At 45.5% G+C, this 18,781-nt stretch overlaps 1 protein-coding gene across 1 annotated transcript in view; it reads right to left on the reverse strand.

Annotated features, from left to right (window-relative positions):
- The window catches only part of PAPPA2 (pappalysin 2), a 185,015-nt gene that overhangs the window by 38,874 nt on the left and 127,360 nt on the right, over positions 1-18,781 (reverse strand). Inside the window, exons 18-20 of the mRNA XM_015417742.1 lie at positions 8,871-9,039; positions 6,612-6,744; positions 1,487-1,596 (exon numbers count right to left, since the gene is read on the reverse strand). Coding sequence (XP_015273228.1) covers positions 1,487-1,596; positions 6,612-6,744; positions 8,871-9,039 — 412 coding nt within the window. The remainder of the gene's footprint in view (positions 1-1,486; positions 1,597-6,611; positions 6,745-8,870; positions 9,040-18,781) is intronic.

Below are 18,781 nucleotides of genomic sequence, written 5' to 3' on the forward strand. Positions count from 1 at the left end.
AGGAGTGTATGGAGAGGAAAACCAACTCCTTTTGCAGCCTCTACCAAGGCATTTTTAATCTAACATACATTCACAATCAAGAGACTGAGAAGCTTGTTGTTGTTGGGGTTTTTCAGGGGGGGAGGACATTAGGTAGCAGATGCACTCCAAAAGGTTCTACGGCGACTTCTCACAGTCCATAAAGATTTTACAAATGGAGCTGAGTTTTACCCACGGACCCTCAGACAACAACCACAACAACAACAAAGAAACCAATCCAAACGTACTTACTCAGAAGCAAGTTTTAGAACTTCCAGCTAAGTATGTTTAGCTAGACAGCAGCTTTGATTTTAGGTAAAGGGTTAGTGTTCTGTCTCTTAACAATGTATCATCTAAAATTAATCTGTAGTTTCCTAATGTGATGATTACCTTGTTTTTCCTCTGTGCTTAGCCATTTTGAGGGGACCTTTTTGTTCTGTTCTATGTTAGAGAGATACTTAACCTAGTTTTTATATTTCCAGCTGGAGACGGCCATTCTGCCCTCTTTTTCCTAGAAGGCCACAGGAGCAACTTGAGACCAGCCCCACCCAGCACCATTTTATCCATTTGAATCAGCCAGGCATTCAGTGTAAGACATAAAGAACTTCAAATTGTACGCTCACTTGTATTGGTGTGGTTGGCCTTAATAAAATATATTCATTGGCTTTTACTATTTAGCTTTATTCAGAAACCTCTATTCTTCTGTTTGATGTGATTGGAAGCATTTGATTAATCACAGAGCCAGCGTCACCTTCAGAGTCAGCATGGTGTAGTAGTCCAGGTGACCCAGGTTTGACTCTCCACACCATCATGGAAGCTCGCTGGGTGATCTTGGGCCAGCCACACATTCTCAGCCTAACCTACCTCACGGAGTTGTTGTCGTGAGGATAAAAGGGAGGCAGGGAGAACAATGTTGTAAGCCGCTTTGGGGAGAAAGTATCTCAGTAAAGTATCGCTGTCTGGAGGGAACGCAAAGGACTTTTTGAAGACCACAACCTCCCCAGATGTTCCTTTCCCAGCAGTCTCCTCTTCTCTGTATCCCTTACCTGCCACCTCCTTCATCACCTGTAATACTTTACAGAACAATTCTCGACAGAGACACAACTCTCTGACCTCACTAACTCCAATGGACTTAAAAGGCCACGAGGGCCAGATTCTGACTGAGCCTGCAGCATGGTGCTCCTCCATCACACTTTTTCAATCCCCCCCCCCCCCCCTTTTTCCACCCCCCCCCCCCCCCCGTGGCTGTTTTGGCACTTGAAAAGGCACAGGGGGGCAACAGCACTCCACTGCAGGCCCAATCAGTATCAGGCCCTCACTGCATTTTAAAATCCCTTTTAAATGGCGGTGACGTCCTCATGGAAGCCACAAAAGATGTCATCACATTTAGTATGGCCCTTAGGCTGTAGACAGGTTTAAAACCCAATGCATTTCATCTCAGTCATGAAGAGTTCCCCTTCCTCTTTACCTGGACTCGGACTGGCTGTAGTCTGTGGTCCATGCTGTCAACCGTGACATTTTCAGGTAGCGTCACAGGATCACTTAGAGGAATGAGACAGGAAGGTATGCACACAGCACCTGGAGTGGGAAAGAAATAACGAAGGGCACAAGTTTATCACAGATTTTAATTCTACATTGCGGCTGATTTTGGAACCCAAAGGGTTAAGTTAGCATCACTGCTCATATCTGGTCTCTCAAAACCTAGGGAAGCAACTGCAGAACTGTGAAAACCTCTACTTTTATTTTTAAAAGAAACAAAGTTCCTAGACCACAGGGATATAAAGAAAAGTGTATATAAAACATTGGCTCTTCTGTTATAAACAGAGTGAGAGAGAGAAAGAGAGAGAGAGAGAGAGAGCAGGTGAGCATTAGAGGAACTGGGATGGTCCTTTCCCCCCCAGCACAGCAGAACTATCACTTGCACCCCGTTGCATCCTCCGGTCCCCATCTGGTCCCCCCCCCCCTAGAATGCCTATGGATTTATTAAGCATGCATAGGTAGCTGTGTTAGGTCCAAACCACTGTTCCCTCTAAGCTGAGTTAGTGTGAGCTAGCTCACAGTTTTTTAGCCTCCGGCTCACACATTTTTGTCTTAGCTCAGGAAGGACGGCTCCAGAGCAAACCAATTGATGCAGTAGCCAAATCGCTCGCTCACAACTTTAATGCCGGTAGCTCACAAAGTAGAATTTTTGCACATGAGACTCCACAGCTTAGAGGGAGTATTGGTCCAAACGAGATGAGACATTTGGCTCAAGTCTGGTATGGTACAGGGGTATCTTGATCTGAATCATACCACTTTGCAGCCAAATGTTACAGAGCACCATGGGAGAGGGGGCCTCATCCTTCCCCTCCTGCACTGTCTGAAGCTCTCCCTCCCTCAGCACTGCAGCCCCAACCCAAGCCAGGCCCCAGCATGCTTTTGCAAATATTGTTTCGAGACAATGATGTTTCCCTGTAAACTGATCAGTCAGGAGAGAGGCAGGAGCGGGGGGGGGGGGGGGGGGGGTGGCTTTAAAGAAGAGGCAGCCTTCTGCTGCCTTTGGGGCTCAGGCAGCTGGGGGAGCAAAGCACACTGGCGCCCACCAAAGCTGGCAGCAGGCATGGCAGCAGCCCTGTGCATTGACCTCCCCCCCCCACAGCAGACATTGGGCTGCCAGAGGTGACCCTACTCAACTGTCTTGCACAGCGTAAAGGCCTAGGGTGGCCTCGGTGGGGAGGGGAAGGTGGAGGGGTGGGCAGTGATTCCGGAGACCCATCCTGGACTTCTGCCCTGGGCCCCAGAATCACCAACAGGACCCCCAGACCAGACTCATACAAAACGTCATATCTCGTTTGGACCCCAGTCTGTTTCACTAAAACAGCCCTGTGGTGGTGTTTCCTCTAAGCTGAGTTAGTGTGAGCTAGCTCACAGTTTTTTAGCCTCTGACTCAAACCATTTCGTTTTAGCTCAGGAAGGACAGCTCCAGAGCAAACTAATTTCCACGGTAGCCAAATTGCCTGCTCACAGCTTTAATTGCCAGCAACTCACAAAGTAGCATTTTTGCTCACAAGACTCCGCGGCTTAGGCTACAGTCAGCCCCGTGGTCACCTTACAACACTAAAAAAAAAAAATGTAGGTAGAGATGTAGTCCTCGGGGATCTTTTTTTCTTTTTGAAACAAAAATGGACATTTAGAGAAAAATTAAAATAGATCTAGTTATTACTTTCCTACAGAACCTATCTGATTTTGCTTATTTAACACCATATAATGCGTAATTTATAACTTAGGCTATGGTAACACACACTAAATAATCCACTTTCAATCCACTGTCAGTGCACTTTCCAACTGGATTTTACAGTGTGAACTGGCAGAATCTAGTTGGAAAGTGCATTAAAAGAAGAAGAAGGAGATTGGATTTATACCCCGCCCTTCACTACCCAAAGGCGTCTCAGAGCGGCTTACAAACTCCTTTCCCTTCCCCTCCCCACAACAGACACCCTGTGAGGTGGGTGGGGCTGAAAGAGCTCTTGACAGAAACTGCTCTTTTTCAAGAACAGCTCTTATCAGAACTATGGCTTGCCCAAGGTCATCCAGCAGCTGCAAGTGGAGGAATGGGGAATCAAACCCGGCTCTCCCAGATTAGAGTCCGTGCACTTAACCACTACACCAAACTGGATTATTTAGTGTGTGTGACCGCAGCCTTAGTTAGCAAGTAGCCTAACGCTAAAGCAAAAAAGAGCTGCCTGGAGTGTAAACTGATGCTATCATAGCATGTTTCACAAATTTCAAAAGAAAAAAAATATTTCACAGGTTTTTTTTTCCAGTGCTTCCACAAAATCTCCCAATTTCTCCATCAGAAAAACTGTGGGGAAAGTCCCAGGAAAACCACCACCCTCCCTTTTTCCAGGCCTTTCCAACTCTAAGTGTAGCATAAGCTAAAATAAAGAACTAGTTTCTCTGGTTCTTTACAGCAGCCAATCAGATGCCCGGAAAGCCAACAAGCAGAATCAGAGAAGCCAAAAGCTCCTCCCATTGTCGTCCCCCTTGCTACTGGCAGGGCTCTACTGGTAGCAGGAGCTCCTTTGCATATTAGGCCACACACCCCCTAGTGTAGCCAATCCTCCAAGAGCTTACAGTAGCCCCAGTAAGAAGAGCTCTGTAAGCTCTTGGAGGATTGGCTACACTAGGGGGTGGTGGGTGGCCTAATATGCAAAGGACCTCCTGCTACCAGTAGAGCCCTGGTACTGGTAATAAATCTCTGAATATCAGTTGTTGGGCGGGGGTGGGCAGCAAGGAGAGAAGGCTTTGGCCTCTGTGTAGTGCTTGTAGGCCTTCCAGGGACATCAGGAAACAGAGTGCTGGTCTAGATGAACCCACTGGACTCTTCTTATGCTCTTCCCTGGAGCTGAATCTAAAATATATTTACGTTTATAGTCAGATTCATATAAATCCTGAACAGATTAAACATGCATTAATAAATACAGGCATGGATCCAATGGACTGTTTCTATGGATGTAATGATTTTTGCCCATGGAATGTGACTTTCTCACTTCCCCCCCCTTCTGCTGGAGCCCAAAATCTACCCCCTACTGCTGTGGGGCAGGGGATGGGGGAGGCAAGAAAATCACACACTGTATTTGATCCAACATGGGCTCCAACAAGAAAAACTTTAGCATTATTGCCCTGCTATTTTCAGTCGGAAGGAGTTAAGTAAGTGCTTAATTTTCCTACTGAAATGAACTGGACTTTAAAGCATTTAATTTTGGTTGGACTGCGCCCATTATATACTTGCTTATGTCCGTGGTGGTACAATTGTTAATGCTTGGCATTTCAGTGACAAACCCTCACAATTCCTGTGGTTCAAAAACCACAGAGAGTCAGACTGAAGGATGATAATTGCCCTTTCTGGCCTGAAAGTCCCTTTGCAAATCACATAGTGCCGGACTCGGCTTTCCAATATTCAAAGATATTAATTGCTCTAAAGCTTACCCTCTGGATGATTTTTAAAGGGCAAACCAGAGAGGAGGCTGCCAAAATGCACTCAAAATATACAGTCCAAAACCTCTGCGCTGTTCAGTAACCTTTGCATGAGAATTAATAAACCAGAGCAGAGGTTCCCCAATCTGTTTATTGCTGTTCCAAGCTGCACTACAATTTGCCTTCTGCTTAAAAATGGAAGTGACCAACAACACGTTCCAATCATCCTGGCTAGGTTGAAAGAGATAAAATTAAAAAGATTTTATTTATTTTATTTATTCAAAACATTTGTAAAGCAAAGGGGTATTTAAAATTTTTTAAAACCAAAGAGTAGCTCTAGGAATCTCTGGAAACTCTATGGTAAAGCCAGACGTTCTAATCCTAGTTTCCAGAGATTCCTAAAGCTGCCCTTTGTCACTTCTAGGTTGCTCTAAGACTCTCCAGGAACTCTATGGTAAGAACTCCCTGTAAGTAGACACAGACTAATTTTTCTTTTTTCCCTTTTTCTTCCAGCGGTGGCGGGCAACAGGCTTGATAGCCCTACCTGCTGGGGAGGGCTTAGAAGGCTGGTATTGATGGCTTCCAGCAGGGGGCCTCCTCTTCAAGATCTGGGTGTTTATTCAGAACATCCAGTGCTACATCTGCTGCAACATTCCCTCCCTGCTATCAGGCCCTCTTCTCTTTCTTCAAAAGGGTAAGTTTTAGAAAGCGGGATAGCCAGGGTGGAAAGTGCTGGCAATTGGTGCTAACCCACTTCAAATAGTCACAAGGATGGGTACAGTAATAAGACCAGCGGGGAAAGGGGGGGGGGACAGTGGTCTCCAGAATGGTGTGCCGTTTCGACAATGATCTTCTTCTGAACAAGGATGTGTACATAAACTGTCTTTTAACAATTCATTTATCTTGGTGACGTATTGAAAATATCACTGCTGATTCACTTCATCAGGTTCTTCAATGGGCTATAGTTGCTGAATGCCTCCTATAGCCCATTGAAGAACCTAGCTGTAAGCATAGCTTTATGATGAAGTGAATCAGCAGTGATATTTTCAATACATCACCAAGAGAAATGAACTGTTAAAAGACAGTTTATATACACATCCTTGTTCAGAAGATCATTGTCGAAATGGCACACCATTCCGGAGACCACTGTCTACATTCACTATATATATTGTTCATTTTTTGTCATTGTATATTAGGATTTATGAATATATCATTAAGCCCTAAATTGTCACAGTTGCTAACCCACTTCAAACCAGATTGTTTCTTTGGGGAGTGTTCCGTTCATAATGGTTCAAGGTTTTCAGAACAGGGGATCTTTGTTTCCAGATTTCTATCCATCCCATGCGTACATACACAATCCGTTTGATAGCTTCAGCTATTATTTACTCCATTTCTAACAAAAAGACATCACACAAATACGTAGCACAAAGCACACTGGTTTTAAAGCAGAGGCAGCAGAAAGTAGAAAAGAAATCTGAAGTGTGCCATCAATATAATAATCACTGACCATTGAGCTAATCTTCATGATGAACAACAGAAGTCATTTGGCCTTAACTTGAAAATTCTCTTCCAAGGATATTAAAAGGGAGCGAAGGGAGATAAGAGGAAAGAGGTATATCAGAGAGCAGCACTCTTACCGATTCCATAACCTTGCTCACACCTATACTCTACTGAATTCAGTTCTTGGGGGGGTGAACATTCCCCTTGCAGATCTTCGCACAGTTTAAATTCATCGGTCCATAAACCATCTTTAGTGCAAAGGATAGGGACCTGGAGCATGAGAGAAACAGAAATCTTCAGGAAGAGCAATGAATTCAAACCCACCCTTTGTAGCAGGAATCATTACAAGCAATGCTTCCTTGATTCAATGGGGCAAGTAAAGCATGGGCTTGGCTAAAGGGGCAAAACTGTACAACATGAAGTTTTTTGTCCTCACCACTGATTTTACTACTTTTATTGGTGCTGTAGCACTGGATCAGGGACAGAGACGCGGGAAATGGAAACAGACTGTTCTGTTTTACAGACTTAAAAGGGAAGGGGGGAAAACACCTGCTGTCAAAACTGCTGCAAAGCTACGTTTCCAATTCTAAATGTATTAACTAAAAATAGAACATTTATGTACGTTATGTGTTCCCTACTCCTTCAATACATATACTAGTCTACACCATAAACCAGAGATTCGGAGTACATCCTTTGGAGGAGAAAGTGAGGCAGCGGCACCATCCCCCTTCAACTGCTGCAGTGGCGGAACTAGGGTTGCTTACAGGGCTATTTTTGGGCAGGAACGCACAGGAACGGAGTTCCGTCTGGCTTCCAAGTTGGCCACGCCCAGAAGGAATGCATTAGCATAATAGGCCACACCCAACAGCAGACACTCATTAGGATTGGCTACATTAGGGGTGTGTGGCCTAACATGCAAAGGAGTTCCTGCTACAAAAAAGCCCTGGGTTTGGACAACAAACAAGGTAAACAGAATAAGAAGGGAAAGGTGGGTGTGGCTGGATGAGCACACTTCTGGTAACATGGGGTGTGTGGCCTAATATGCCAATGAGCTGTGCTGTTGTGGTGTGGCCTAATATGCTGATGAGTTTCTGCTGTTGGGTGTAGCCTATTATGCTAATGAGTTCCTGCTGGGCTTTTTCTACAAAAAAAGCCCTGGTTGCTTAGATCTCCCACCATTACAGTTGATCTCCAGACAACCAAGATCAGTTCCCCTGGAGAAAAATGGCTGCTTTGGAAGGGGGACTCTATGGCATTGTACCCTGCCGAGGTCCCTCGTCTCCCCAAAACCCAACTTCCCCAGGCTCCACCCCTCCAAATCTCCAGGTACTTCCCATCCCAGGGCTGGCAACCCTCGGCGGAACTGCCTTAGCTTCATCTGCTATACAACAAAACCAACAAAAAGCAAGCTGGGTAAAAGCAGGCAGCCAGAATGGAAGCAGAAACTGGCAAATGTTCCTAGTTCCTTCCTTCAGTGAACATTGTAGAGGAACTCTGAACTGTTTAGTAACTAGGGTTGCCAGGTGCTACCTGGCTGCCAGTGGGGGGCTTTGGGGGGGGAAAAAAAAAATTCCTGGAGGCGGCGAGGACATTCCCGACACAGCCCCTTGGAAGGCGCCAGCGGTGCCCGCATGCAAAACACCACTTCAAGGGAAGGTTTCCTTCAAATGGTGTTTTACAAGTGCAGCCGGGCGCAGCACACCTTGCCTCAACGCCAAGCGGCGAATTCACCACTTGGAGTTCAGGCGCAGGCAGCCCCACTTGCAAAACACCATTCGAAGGGAAGGTTCCCTTCAAACTGTGTTTTACAAGTGCTGACGCCAGACATCGCATGCCTGAACTCCAAGCGGTAAAATTCAGGCGCGGGCGGCCCCTGCTTGCAAAAAACCATTTAAAGGGAACCTTCCCTTTAAGTGGTGTTTTGCAAGCGAGGGCTGCCTGCGCCTGAACTCCAAGTGACGAATTCGCTGCTTGGAGTTCAGGCGTGTGGCCAGAGGCTGCCTGTCTCCCTCCCCTCCTGCAAGACTTAAAGGAGCCCTCTCCAGCTGATCAGCGGGCCACATGCTCCTGCCGATCAGCTGGAGGGCCCTGTAAATCTCACAGGAGGGGAGGGAGGAGGTGGCTGCTGGTGGCCGCTGTTGGGGGCGGGACTTCCCCCCCCCATGGGCCAGCTGGCCGGCGGTGGGCAGGAGCCTGTGAAATCAGGGGATGCCTGTTAGGATCAGCTGGAGGGCCCTGTAAATCTCACAGGAGGGGAGGGAGGAGGTGGCTGCTGGTGGCCGCTGTTGGGGGCGGGACTTCCCCCCCCCATGGGCCAGCTGGCCGGCGGTGGGCAGGAGCCTGTGAAATCAGGGGATGCCTGTTAGGAACTGATCATACTAGTCAATGGCCCTTACCCTCTTACTCTGTGGGCTGCAGCTAAGTACACATTGACTGTCGAGCTGAAAGCCATTGGTGCAATTGTACATCCCTTCAAAGACTGGTGGGGGTGGCTTACACAGCACAGGGACACAGCTGCCCTCCTCCCAGAAGCCAGTTTCCAGACAGTGAATATTCAGGAACTTTCTGGGGGGAAAGATTTGAGAAAACACAAGGAAAACTGGTTACATCACTTCATCAGAACATCTCTAAAGGGATAAAAGATTTTTAAAAACTGCCACGTTGCAGAACGATTAAAATTGGTACCCACAACTGGCCCCAGTATGTGGAATTTTCTTGCCTTTAGCTATTTAGACATAATGGCTGTCCTTCCCTCCATGGATTTGTCTTGCCCTTTTTTAGAGCCGTGTAAATTAGCAGCCATCCCCAAATTATGCAGCAGCAAATTCTACAAAGTAATTATGTCACCCATGAAGAAAACCTTTTTAAGTCTATTTGGGGTCTAAAGCCCATCAATTTTATTAGGTTTCTTGGGGCACATCTGCCCTGGTATATTTATTGGTAGCTAGGTCAGTTGTATCATAGGGAAGACTGGGAGCCCTGAGTGGTGCAGCAGTAAGGTTAAACAAATATAAAGCCAACAGTTGTGATAGTCTGACCCACAATCAAACAGTCATAAGACTTATAAAGAATGCTGTTTATGTATTGCAATCTAAAGCACTACAACATGATACACCAATCAATAGAAAATCCTTGAACCAAGGTACATAATCAACGTCGTCTCCGGATTACATAACAACGTTTCAAAAAATGGATCTTCTTCAAGAGATATTATAGTGGTGCCAAAGCTCTCAGTTTCATAAATGTTAGACAATAAGTCTTAAGAATATTAAATTCAGATAGGACACTGATCTCAATTAATATTCAGGCTCAAAATAAGCTGCTATGTTTCTACTGGATCTCGGGCGTAAGGTTGCCAGGTCCTGTCCAGCCGGTGGCGGGGGACTTTGGGGGGCATCCCTGGAGGAAGCAGGGATGTCCCCAACATGGTGACATCACACAGAAGTAACGTCATCATGTTGGGGGAGGCAGCCTAAAGGCCCCTTTAAATGTTTTTACAAGCAGGGCCACCAGCACCTGAACTCCAAGTGGTGAATTCGCCGCTTGCAGTTCAGGCATGTGTCCAGCGGCCACCCCTCTTCCTCCTCTCCTGCAAGTTTTAAAGGGTCTTCCAGCTGATTGGCGGGCCATTTGCTCCAGCCAATCAGATGGAGGGCCCTTTAAATCTTGTAGAAAGGGAGGGAGAGAGGTGGCCACCGGTAGTTGCTCTTGGGGGTGGGGCTTCCCCCACTGGCCAGCTGGCTGGCGGTGAGCAGGAGCCCTCGAAATCAGGGGCTCTCCCACCCCCACCTGGGGACTGGCATCCCTATGCAGCAGCAAAGCCTATCGGTATATAACTTTTTTACCTTTGCTCTCCAGGTGTTTGAGGAAACTTATGGCAACTTCAAAAATGCAAAATATACAACTTGTAGATACTGCTTCCAAGGAAAGCACCAGAATTAAAATAATGCCCCAAAGCAACTGCACAGACAAAACTAATACCCTTGTTTTGCCAAAGCTTTCTAAAACCAGAAGACACAGCACTGTCTGAAGCAGAGTTATACCCTTCTCAGACACCTAACTTCAGTGAAGGACCACCTCCTCCCGCACCACAGTCCTTAGCAGGACTGGGCCTCTGTGGCCTTGTTAAAGCAACAGAAGGCCTGAGGTAAAATGGCTACTGCATCCCCTGGATGTCCCTCAGCCTGCTATATCTCAGGGTTGTTGTGAGGTAAAATGGAGGAAGGGAGAACAATTTTGTGTGCTGCTTTGGGTCTCCAGATGGGAAGAAAAGCAACATATTTATTTATTTAAGTAGCTCAAAGAGTTTCCTTAAACTGTGCTGGAGAATTTGGAGACACACAAACACATTTGAAGCAAACAGTCTGTACTAGATGAATAGCTGATAATGGCACTGTGTATGAACGGAGGATGCAATGACATGTGTGAGTGTGTGAGCGTGCATGTGCACTCCTATGTGTGTGAGTGTTTAATCATTCAGGGCACTAGAGATGAAGAAGAGACTGGATTTGGAGTCTCAGAGCGGCTTACAAACACCTTTCCCTTCCCCTCCCCACAACAGACACCCTGTGAGGTAGGTGGGGCTGAGAGGGCTCTGACAGAAACGGCTCTTTTTCTAGAACAGCTCTGACAGAACTACGGCTTGCCCAAGGTCATCCAGCAGCTGCAAGTGGAGGAGTGGGGAATCAAACCCGGTTCTCCCAGATTAGAGTCCACACACTTAACCACTACACCAGACTTCACACCTTTAATTTACATTTACATTTACAAGTATCACTCACACAGCTCCGGGCCCTTCTCCATGCCTAATAAAAGCAGAATGAATTACACAAAAAGTTTTTAGAAATCAGAATAACAATAAGAGACAGTACAAATTTGCCCGACTTGGGTACAGAGTTTTCCTTAGCATGGAGCAACTCTGTTTAACACCCAGTCGCTGACATGTTTGTTAGGAAATGCTGGTGGCTCACTTATGTAAACCTTGTGCTTCTTGAGGATATCATATTCCCATCAGGAAACAATTCTGATTTCCTTCCTTCCCTGCAGAGGACACACACACCCCTTTCATTTTTAGTCAAATACTCATGAAAGCTCACAGCCAGTTACTATGACAATCTTCCTTTGTACTCCTGACCACCAAGGCGTACAAACTGGGCTTCGGCAAAAGGACCTCAGAGGACAAGTCGGTCTTTACAAGCCCTCTTATCATTTCTGTGCCTTTTCTCTGAACTCTGTCCAATTTATCAATCTGTCTCTGGTAGAGAGAAGCAAACACTGTGCCAGGGGGGTGAGAAGAGGGGCAGGAGTGTGTGTGTGAGTGGGGAGCGGAGAGTCGCATGAAAGAAACTTCATAAAGGGGAGGGGGAGCTCAAAAATGCAAGTTAACAGAATTAAAGGAACTATGGAGGCATGTATTTGAAACAGTTCCCCTAGGAATACGGGCGCAACCACTGGCTGGCACTGTTGCTCTTTCCAAAGCAGCTGATGACAGCATAGCTTCCTTAAGAAAGTACACAGATGAGCATTTTGTGGCACCTTCAAGTCCAAGAAAACAAAGTTCATATAACCTAATAAGGTAGAAACTTAATGATATTTACTCATAGTATATAGTTGTAGAAAATACTGTTTGTATTTAAGCAGAAGAAATAACTATGAAGATTTATTACCCCCATCAATGTTGATGTTTTGTATGTGTTAATGTTTGTATGTTAAGTTTGTATTGTTTTGTGATGGAAAAACTTAATAAAATTCTGCCCTTAGGGGAAGTTAAAAAAAAACCTGAATAAGATTTAGACCAACACAAGTTTTCGGAGACTAGAACACACTGCATTAGAATGCACTGTACTGCTAATATGCATCTCATGAAGTGGGCTTGGTTCCACAAAAACTTATGCTAAGATTTAAATTTTAATTTTTGAAGGAGCCCAGAGACTTCTGTTTGTTTTTGCAGCAACAAACTAACACGGCTTCCCCCTCAAGAACTGTAGCATGGCTGAAGCCCGGGCCTCATCATGAGAAAAGATTCCAGTCCTGCCCCTGAGAAGTCACACCCTCCCCCTGCAGAAACAGGCAGAGAATGCTGGAGGCGACTGTACCGCCTGGCCGTCTGTCTGTTGTTCAGCTCTGTGTATCTTCTCTCTTCTTAGCAACTAACTGCCCTCCTCTCACGCGCCCAAGGAACAATCAGCCACTAAAGAACAGGCAGAATAAGCAGACACAGGGAACGGTGGCCGGCAGTTCCTGACTCCATCTGGGTGATTCTGCACTGGCTTTTCCCTCTGTTGCTTTACCAAACCCACGTTGGAACAGAAATTCCCCTCTGCATTGCATGCTGCTGTCAGTTCGCTTGATCATCGGATTTTATGGTACCTTTTGCATAGATTTATGGCCGTTCGGGGGCAGTGTTCCCTCTAAGCTGAGTTGGTGTGAGTTAGCTCACAGTTTTTTAGCCTCCAGCTCACACATTTCTGTCTTAGCTCAGGAAGGATGGCTCCAGAGCAAACTAATTTATGCAGTAGCCAAATCACTTGCCCACAACCTTAATGCCAGTAGCTCACAAAATAGAATTTTTGCTCACAAGACTCCACCGCTTAGAGGGAACATTGTTCAGGGGTGACTTCGCATTTGCCCTGGGGTATTTGAATGTGGTTTTGAGCTGCACTTTTCCCTCGGTGTTGAGAAAACGTGGAGCGAATGCCAGATGCAGAATCGCCTTATGATCTCCTGAGCAGCTTTCCTTCTACCTGAATCCAGGATGCTCTTCTGGGCTCTCAAGCTGTCAGTGCCTGCCTTATTATTGGCCACATCACACACAGACACATGAAGCTCCCTTCTACTGAGTCAGGCCATCGGCCTACCAAGGTCAGTCTTGTCTACTCTGACTGGCAGCAGCCCTCCAGAGTCTTAGACAGAGGTCTTTCACATCACCTACTTTCTGGTCTTTTTTTGCTTGGAGATACTGGGGATTGAACTGGGGATCTTCTGTATACAAAGCAGGTGCTCTGCCACTGAGCCACAGCCCCCTCGCCATAAGTAAAGTGTATAGCCAGGATCTTAGGAATGTTCAGGGTACATGAGGGCAGTGTGGGGCTGAGCAAAACTTGGGGCCGGTGGAGCTAAGTCTGCATCCAAGACTCTGCTCCCAGCTCTGAGTCCATTTGGGGAAATCAAGAAGGAAATGCTGCATCTTGAGAAGTCGACATGGGAATTTTCCTGGCTTCAAGTTCTGCATCTCTCTGGGATTCACCAAGTCCCTACATTCTCCTCTAGACACAAAAGCTTCCTCCAAAGCAAGCAGGCCTTCCTCAACAGCATCAGTGTACAAGGACAATAGGTGCTAATTATATCATACACAAAATATCCACGTGGTGCAAGAAAAAGCAGTGAGGATTGAAACGGAAATATCTATTTGCAAACAGTGAAGAAGAAGAGTTGGTTTTATACCCCGCTCTTCACTACCCAAAGACGTCTCGGAGCAGCTTACAATCGCCTTCCCTTTCTCTTCCCTCAACAGACACCTTGTGAGGTAGGTGGGGCTGAGAGAGCTCTGTGACTGACCCAAGGTCACCCAAGCAGGCTGCATGTGGAGGCATGGGAGAATCAAACCTGGTTCTTAGAATCCTGCCGCTCTTAACCACTCCACCAAACTGGCTGTCTTCATAATTGTTTCTAAACGCTGTTTAAAACCTCCATTAACACATTGCTTTACACAGAATCCAGGCTACAACAGGGAAAAGGGGGTTAAAATGAAAATGTATTTATAAGCCCATCTTTCTCTCAGATAACTGGGAACCCCAAACAACAAAACAAACAAAAGTATTCTAAAAACAACAAAAATTAAAGCATCAACAGGAAAAAAGAGGGACGTTTCAATTGAAGCCACCTATGAAGCTCTTCTATAGAGTTATATTTTCAAGCCTTCCAAAACAACAAGGGAGACGTAGATCGCCTAATTTCTTCCGAAAGGTTATAGGATAACACAGGGATACTCAAAAAAAGAAAAGGAAAAAAAAGCTCATAAATAAGCAGAAGCATAATAGACCCTTGCTAGGCTCAGAAGGGCACTCTGCCTGAGCTCACACCAGGAGAATTCGTCCTTCGGGTGCTTGAGCCCCAGGTCCTATTTATTTTTATATGCCAATATACACATTATGAATAAACAAGCACCTGAAGGTCAGCTTCTCCACAGAAGCTAAGCAGGGTTGTCCTCGGTTAGTACTTTGGATGGCGGACAACCAAGAAAGTTCAGGGTTGCTACACAGAGTCAGGCAATGGGACGCCACACCTCTGGATGTCTCTTGCTCTGAAAACCCCACAAGGGAGTTGCCATAAACCGGCTGTAACATGATGGACTAAAAAAACCCAAAACAGTAGGGCTGCGGTCACACGCACTAAATAATCCACTTTCAATGCACTTTCCAACTGGATTTTACTGTGTGAACTGGCAAACCAGTGGGAAAGTGCATTAAAAGTGGATTGAAAGAGGATTATTTAGTGTGTGTGACCACAGCCTGGGAGAGGGGTGCATGAAGGTAGCACACGTCTTTAAAGTAACATCAAGTTCCAAAAAGCAACAGTCTGGCTGATTCTGCACCGGCTTTTCCCTCCGTTGTTTTAGCAAACCCACCTTGGAACAGAAATTCCCCTCTGGATTGCATGCTGCTTTCGCTTCCTTTGATCATCGGGTTTTATGGTACCGTTCAGGGGTGACTTTGCAGTCAGTACGACGATAGCTCGGGGTATTTGGATGTGGTTTTGAGCTGCCCTCTTTCCTCCCAGTTGAGAAAATGCGGAGCGAATGCCAGATGCAGAACCGCCCTATGTAGCACTCTACCATCCCTCCTTGCCAGCCAAAGGGAGAAGCTCTTTTCTGCTTTGCTGGCTATATTCAGATGCCCCTACTATTTCTTTAGCCTACCACTCTGAGGTTGCAGTCACACACCCCAGAAAAACGGGGGGGGGAGGAAGTGAGGCTATTTCCTCTGGAGGAATTTGACCCGCAGTTGCACAAATCACACCTACCTTTGAAGCTGCGGGCGCAGTCCGTCAGTGTGTGATCAGACACAACTACGGGTGAGTCGTGGGGGGTTGTGCCATTTTTCCCCCAGGCGCTTAACCGAGGGATTGATGAATCGCACCTCCACACTGAGGGTTCCCTATGGAGTTTGCGATGATGCGCATACTGTGGACGGGGGGGGGGGACAACAGCACGGAGTCGGGATGGCCTGATCAGACCGTCCCGACAGCATGAGAGCATGCTGGAGCAATCAGACACAGGAAAGTCCATCCGTGGCCAGTCGCAACCCATTTTAATTCTGCTTATTCGGCAGAGCAGAACGGGTTGCCGACAGCTGCGGGGTACTTCCCAGATGTTGTCTGATTGCACCCTTTAAATCTGCCCGGCATTCACACCTATGTCAGGTCTAATTGTGCGTATGATCGCAGCCTGGGAGAAGGCCTACAGCACAGAAATATTCATGGGGAAAGGTATACCCCCCCCCCGAGGACTTCTCCGCTTTTTTTCGGATGGAAAAACTGGAAAATTTGAAGGGGGGAGAGGCTCTGGCAAAATATGTTCTCTTCCGTAATATATGAAATGCTTTTAGAGTCAAGGTTTAACTCATTCCAAATGTCTAGCGTGAACGTTTTTATGTAAGACAATCTGCAACAGTAGAGAACGAATATTCATGTGTATTATACTGCAGACATACAGAGCACATTTTCAAGCATATATTTATTGTTTAAATGTGACTAATGCCTGCAATTAATATTCTAAAAACAACACAATGTAAACCACCACCAGAAAATGTTTTCCTTTTGTGTTTTCAGTACTGTAATATTCCATGCAATCTGCAAATATCCTGCTAGGTTTTTTTACTATTGTAGGAAACTGTGTTGGTCCAAATGACACACTTTCTTCCCTTTTTATGAAAAGTTCTGTTTTCTGTCTTCAGCCTTATTTTTTCACTTCTTCCAGATGACAAAAATTAAGATACACTTTCCAAGGTGGCGTATAGTACAGCAGTTTTCAGCTCTCCTCTCTTTGTCTTTAGTAGGGTCTATTCACAATTTGCCTGCAGAAATTTAACAGTGTAATCCCAAACAGGGTTATACCATTCAAAGTCCACTGAAGCCAATGAGCTTATGCGGATGTAACTTTGCTTAAGGCTGCACCGTGCAGCCTTTAGACTTTCAAATGTCGTAACTATGCCAAATAGTACAATGTTACTTGCTAACTAAGCTACAAATGATGCATTTTATATTGCTAAAGCAGTAAAATGCATCATATGTAGCTTTTAGTCAGACAAAAAAAAAAAGGATTACATATATTTCCCCCCAAAAAAGAATATCTGATTTATATCAGAATTTTGCATCTGTAACGACTCCATGCACATGAAAGCTTATACCCAGAATTAAACTTTGTTGGTCTGAAAGGTGCCACTGGACTCAAACTTTGTTCTACTCCCACAGTTGGTTGCTGTCCTGCAGCTAGCACGCACCCGCTATCATTCAGCAAGCCAGTTAGGCAGCACAGGCAAGGAGCCCACTTGCAAAAACCTTGTGAGTTTAAGGCCTGGCAATTCCAAAGAAGAGCCACCACCCAGTTGACTTCTTAACATCTATACTACAAGGAGCAGAAAGCTTTCAAGTGAAATCCTCAGGTGCCTGAAAAACAAGCTTGTCCTTACCTAACCCTGAAACAGAAGGAGGAGGGGGAGTTAAACAGCAGCTCTCCTGAACAGCAAAGCTGCCAGTTTACTGAGAGGCACCAGAGAAGGAATGGGGGGAAATGGGGAGGGGGGGGGAGTGCACTAAACCGCCTTTTGTAACCCAGCCATTACTATTTCTTCTGATCCTACAAAACTGACATTTATTTAGGATTAACAGAAGAGCCAAAACAAAAACAAAACAAAACAAAATCAAGAGGTTTATGAAGAAGAAAAAACCCACCTCCAACATTTAAAGGGCAGGATTGGAAAGCCACAAAAAGGCATATGAGGCCCTGCAAGAGCCGCTTTTGATGTCCAAGCCCTCGCGTCAGTCTTGACAGCCTCACGATCCATATAGTGGGGAGGGGAGCAGGCTTGGGTGCCAAGAAAGACAGCCATAAATTAGCCCCAATGCTCATATCATATGCCAGTAACAGGAGATTCCAGGAGTCCAAGCAGGAAAGAGGAGGAGAGGTATTTACTGGTAAACTGGATAAAAACAAAACTGGTCACTGGGGCATCTTTGTCTCTTGTGTTTACTCAGAAACAGGAAAAGCATGGGGCGGAGGGGTGTGTGTGTGACAGGCACACACTTTATATTCTTCCTTGTAAGAACCTGAGAACTTATCGAGAGATATCATTGCTTTGGAGCAAAGTAATTTTCCCTTACTTAATGGCACTCTTGGGGCCAAATAAATAACCAGGATTAAGTAGTTTACAGAGTACAAGCCCACGAGAGCAGGCCAAGATTTAGTGGCGAGTCGCCAACCATCTGCAGATTTCATGGGAGGACTCTCTTCGCCTGCTACTGAAGGCCCCTTAGCCCTCTGAAATTTTTGTTTCTTGAGAACAGCAAAGGTGGCAAAGTGGGAGGAGGTCTGCCATGGCAGGGGGAGTCAACAGAAATCACACATCCCTTCTTCCACAAGCAGAAACAGCCTGGTGGTGGTCTTGCCCGAGGGTTCAAATCTTTTGGGAAAAGTTTTTTGGAATCTATAAAAAACGTTACCAACTACTCACTACCGAGTTGTCTTAAAACAGCTACTTAACCCTTGGACTAATAGCTCCATACCTAAATTGAGTAAAGGTCTTATATCTTTTTTGTTAGCAGCTGCAAAGACTTTACTTGCCCAGTATTGGAAATCAGACATGCTTCCAACTATTAAACAGCGGTTCCATAAAATCTGGGATCATATAGTAATGGATAAGATAGCAGCTCAATTAGCAATTGTAGACAACGCTTTGTATCAATCTGGTTTTATGGGAAAATGGTTCCCCTTTTTTGACTATATCAGCAATTCTGAATCAGGAGACAACACTTTGCTTAGGAAATATACTCACTTTTCTTTATATTAATGTAAAAAATGCAACGCCATCTTCGTTACTTTTTCTGTTCATTAATGTTATGGTTATACTGTTTCTGTACGAACTACGTAATCAATATGTGAAATCTGTGAATGTTTTAGTTTTGTAAGGTTATAGTTGGAAACGTTATAAAGAATTATAAAAAAGGAAAAGAAATGGTGTTGTGTTGGAGGAACTGTACAGCTGATAAGAGGACATTATGTGGACTGGCAAACCTTAGCATATTCATTTTA

This window comes from Gekko japonicus, unplaced genomic scaffold, assembly GCF_001447785.1.
Source record: "Gekko japonicus isolate JY-2015 unplaced genomic scaffold, Gekko_japonicus_V1.1 scaffold158, whole genome shotgun sequence".
In the NCBI taxonomy this organism is placed as follows: Eukaryota; Metazoa; Chordata; class Lepidosauria; order Squamata; family Gekkonidae; genus Gekko; species Gekko japonicus.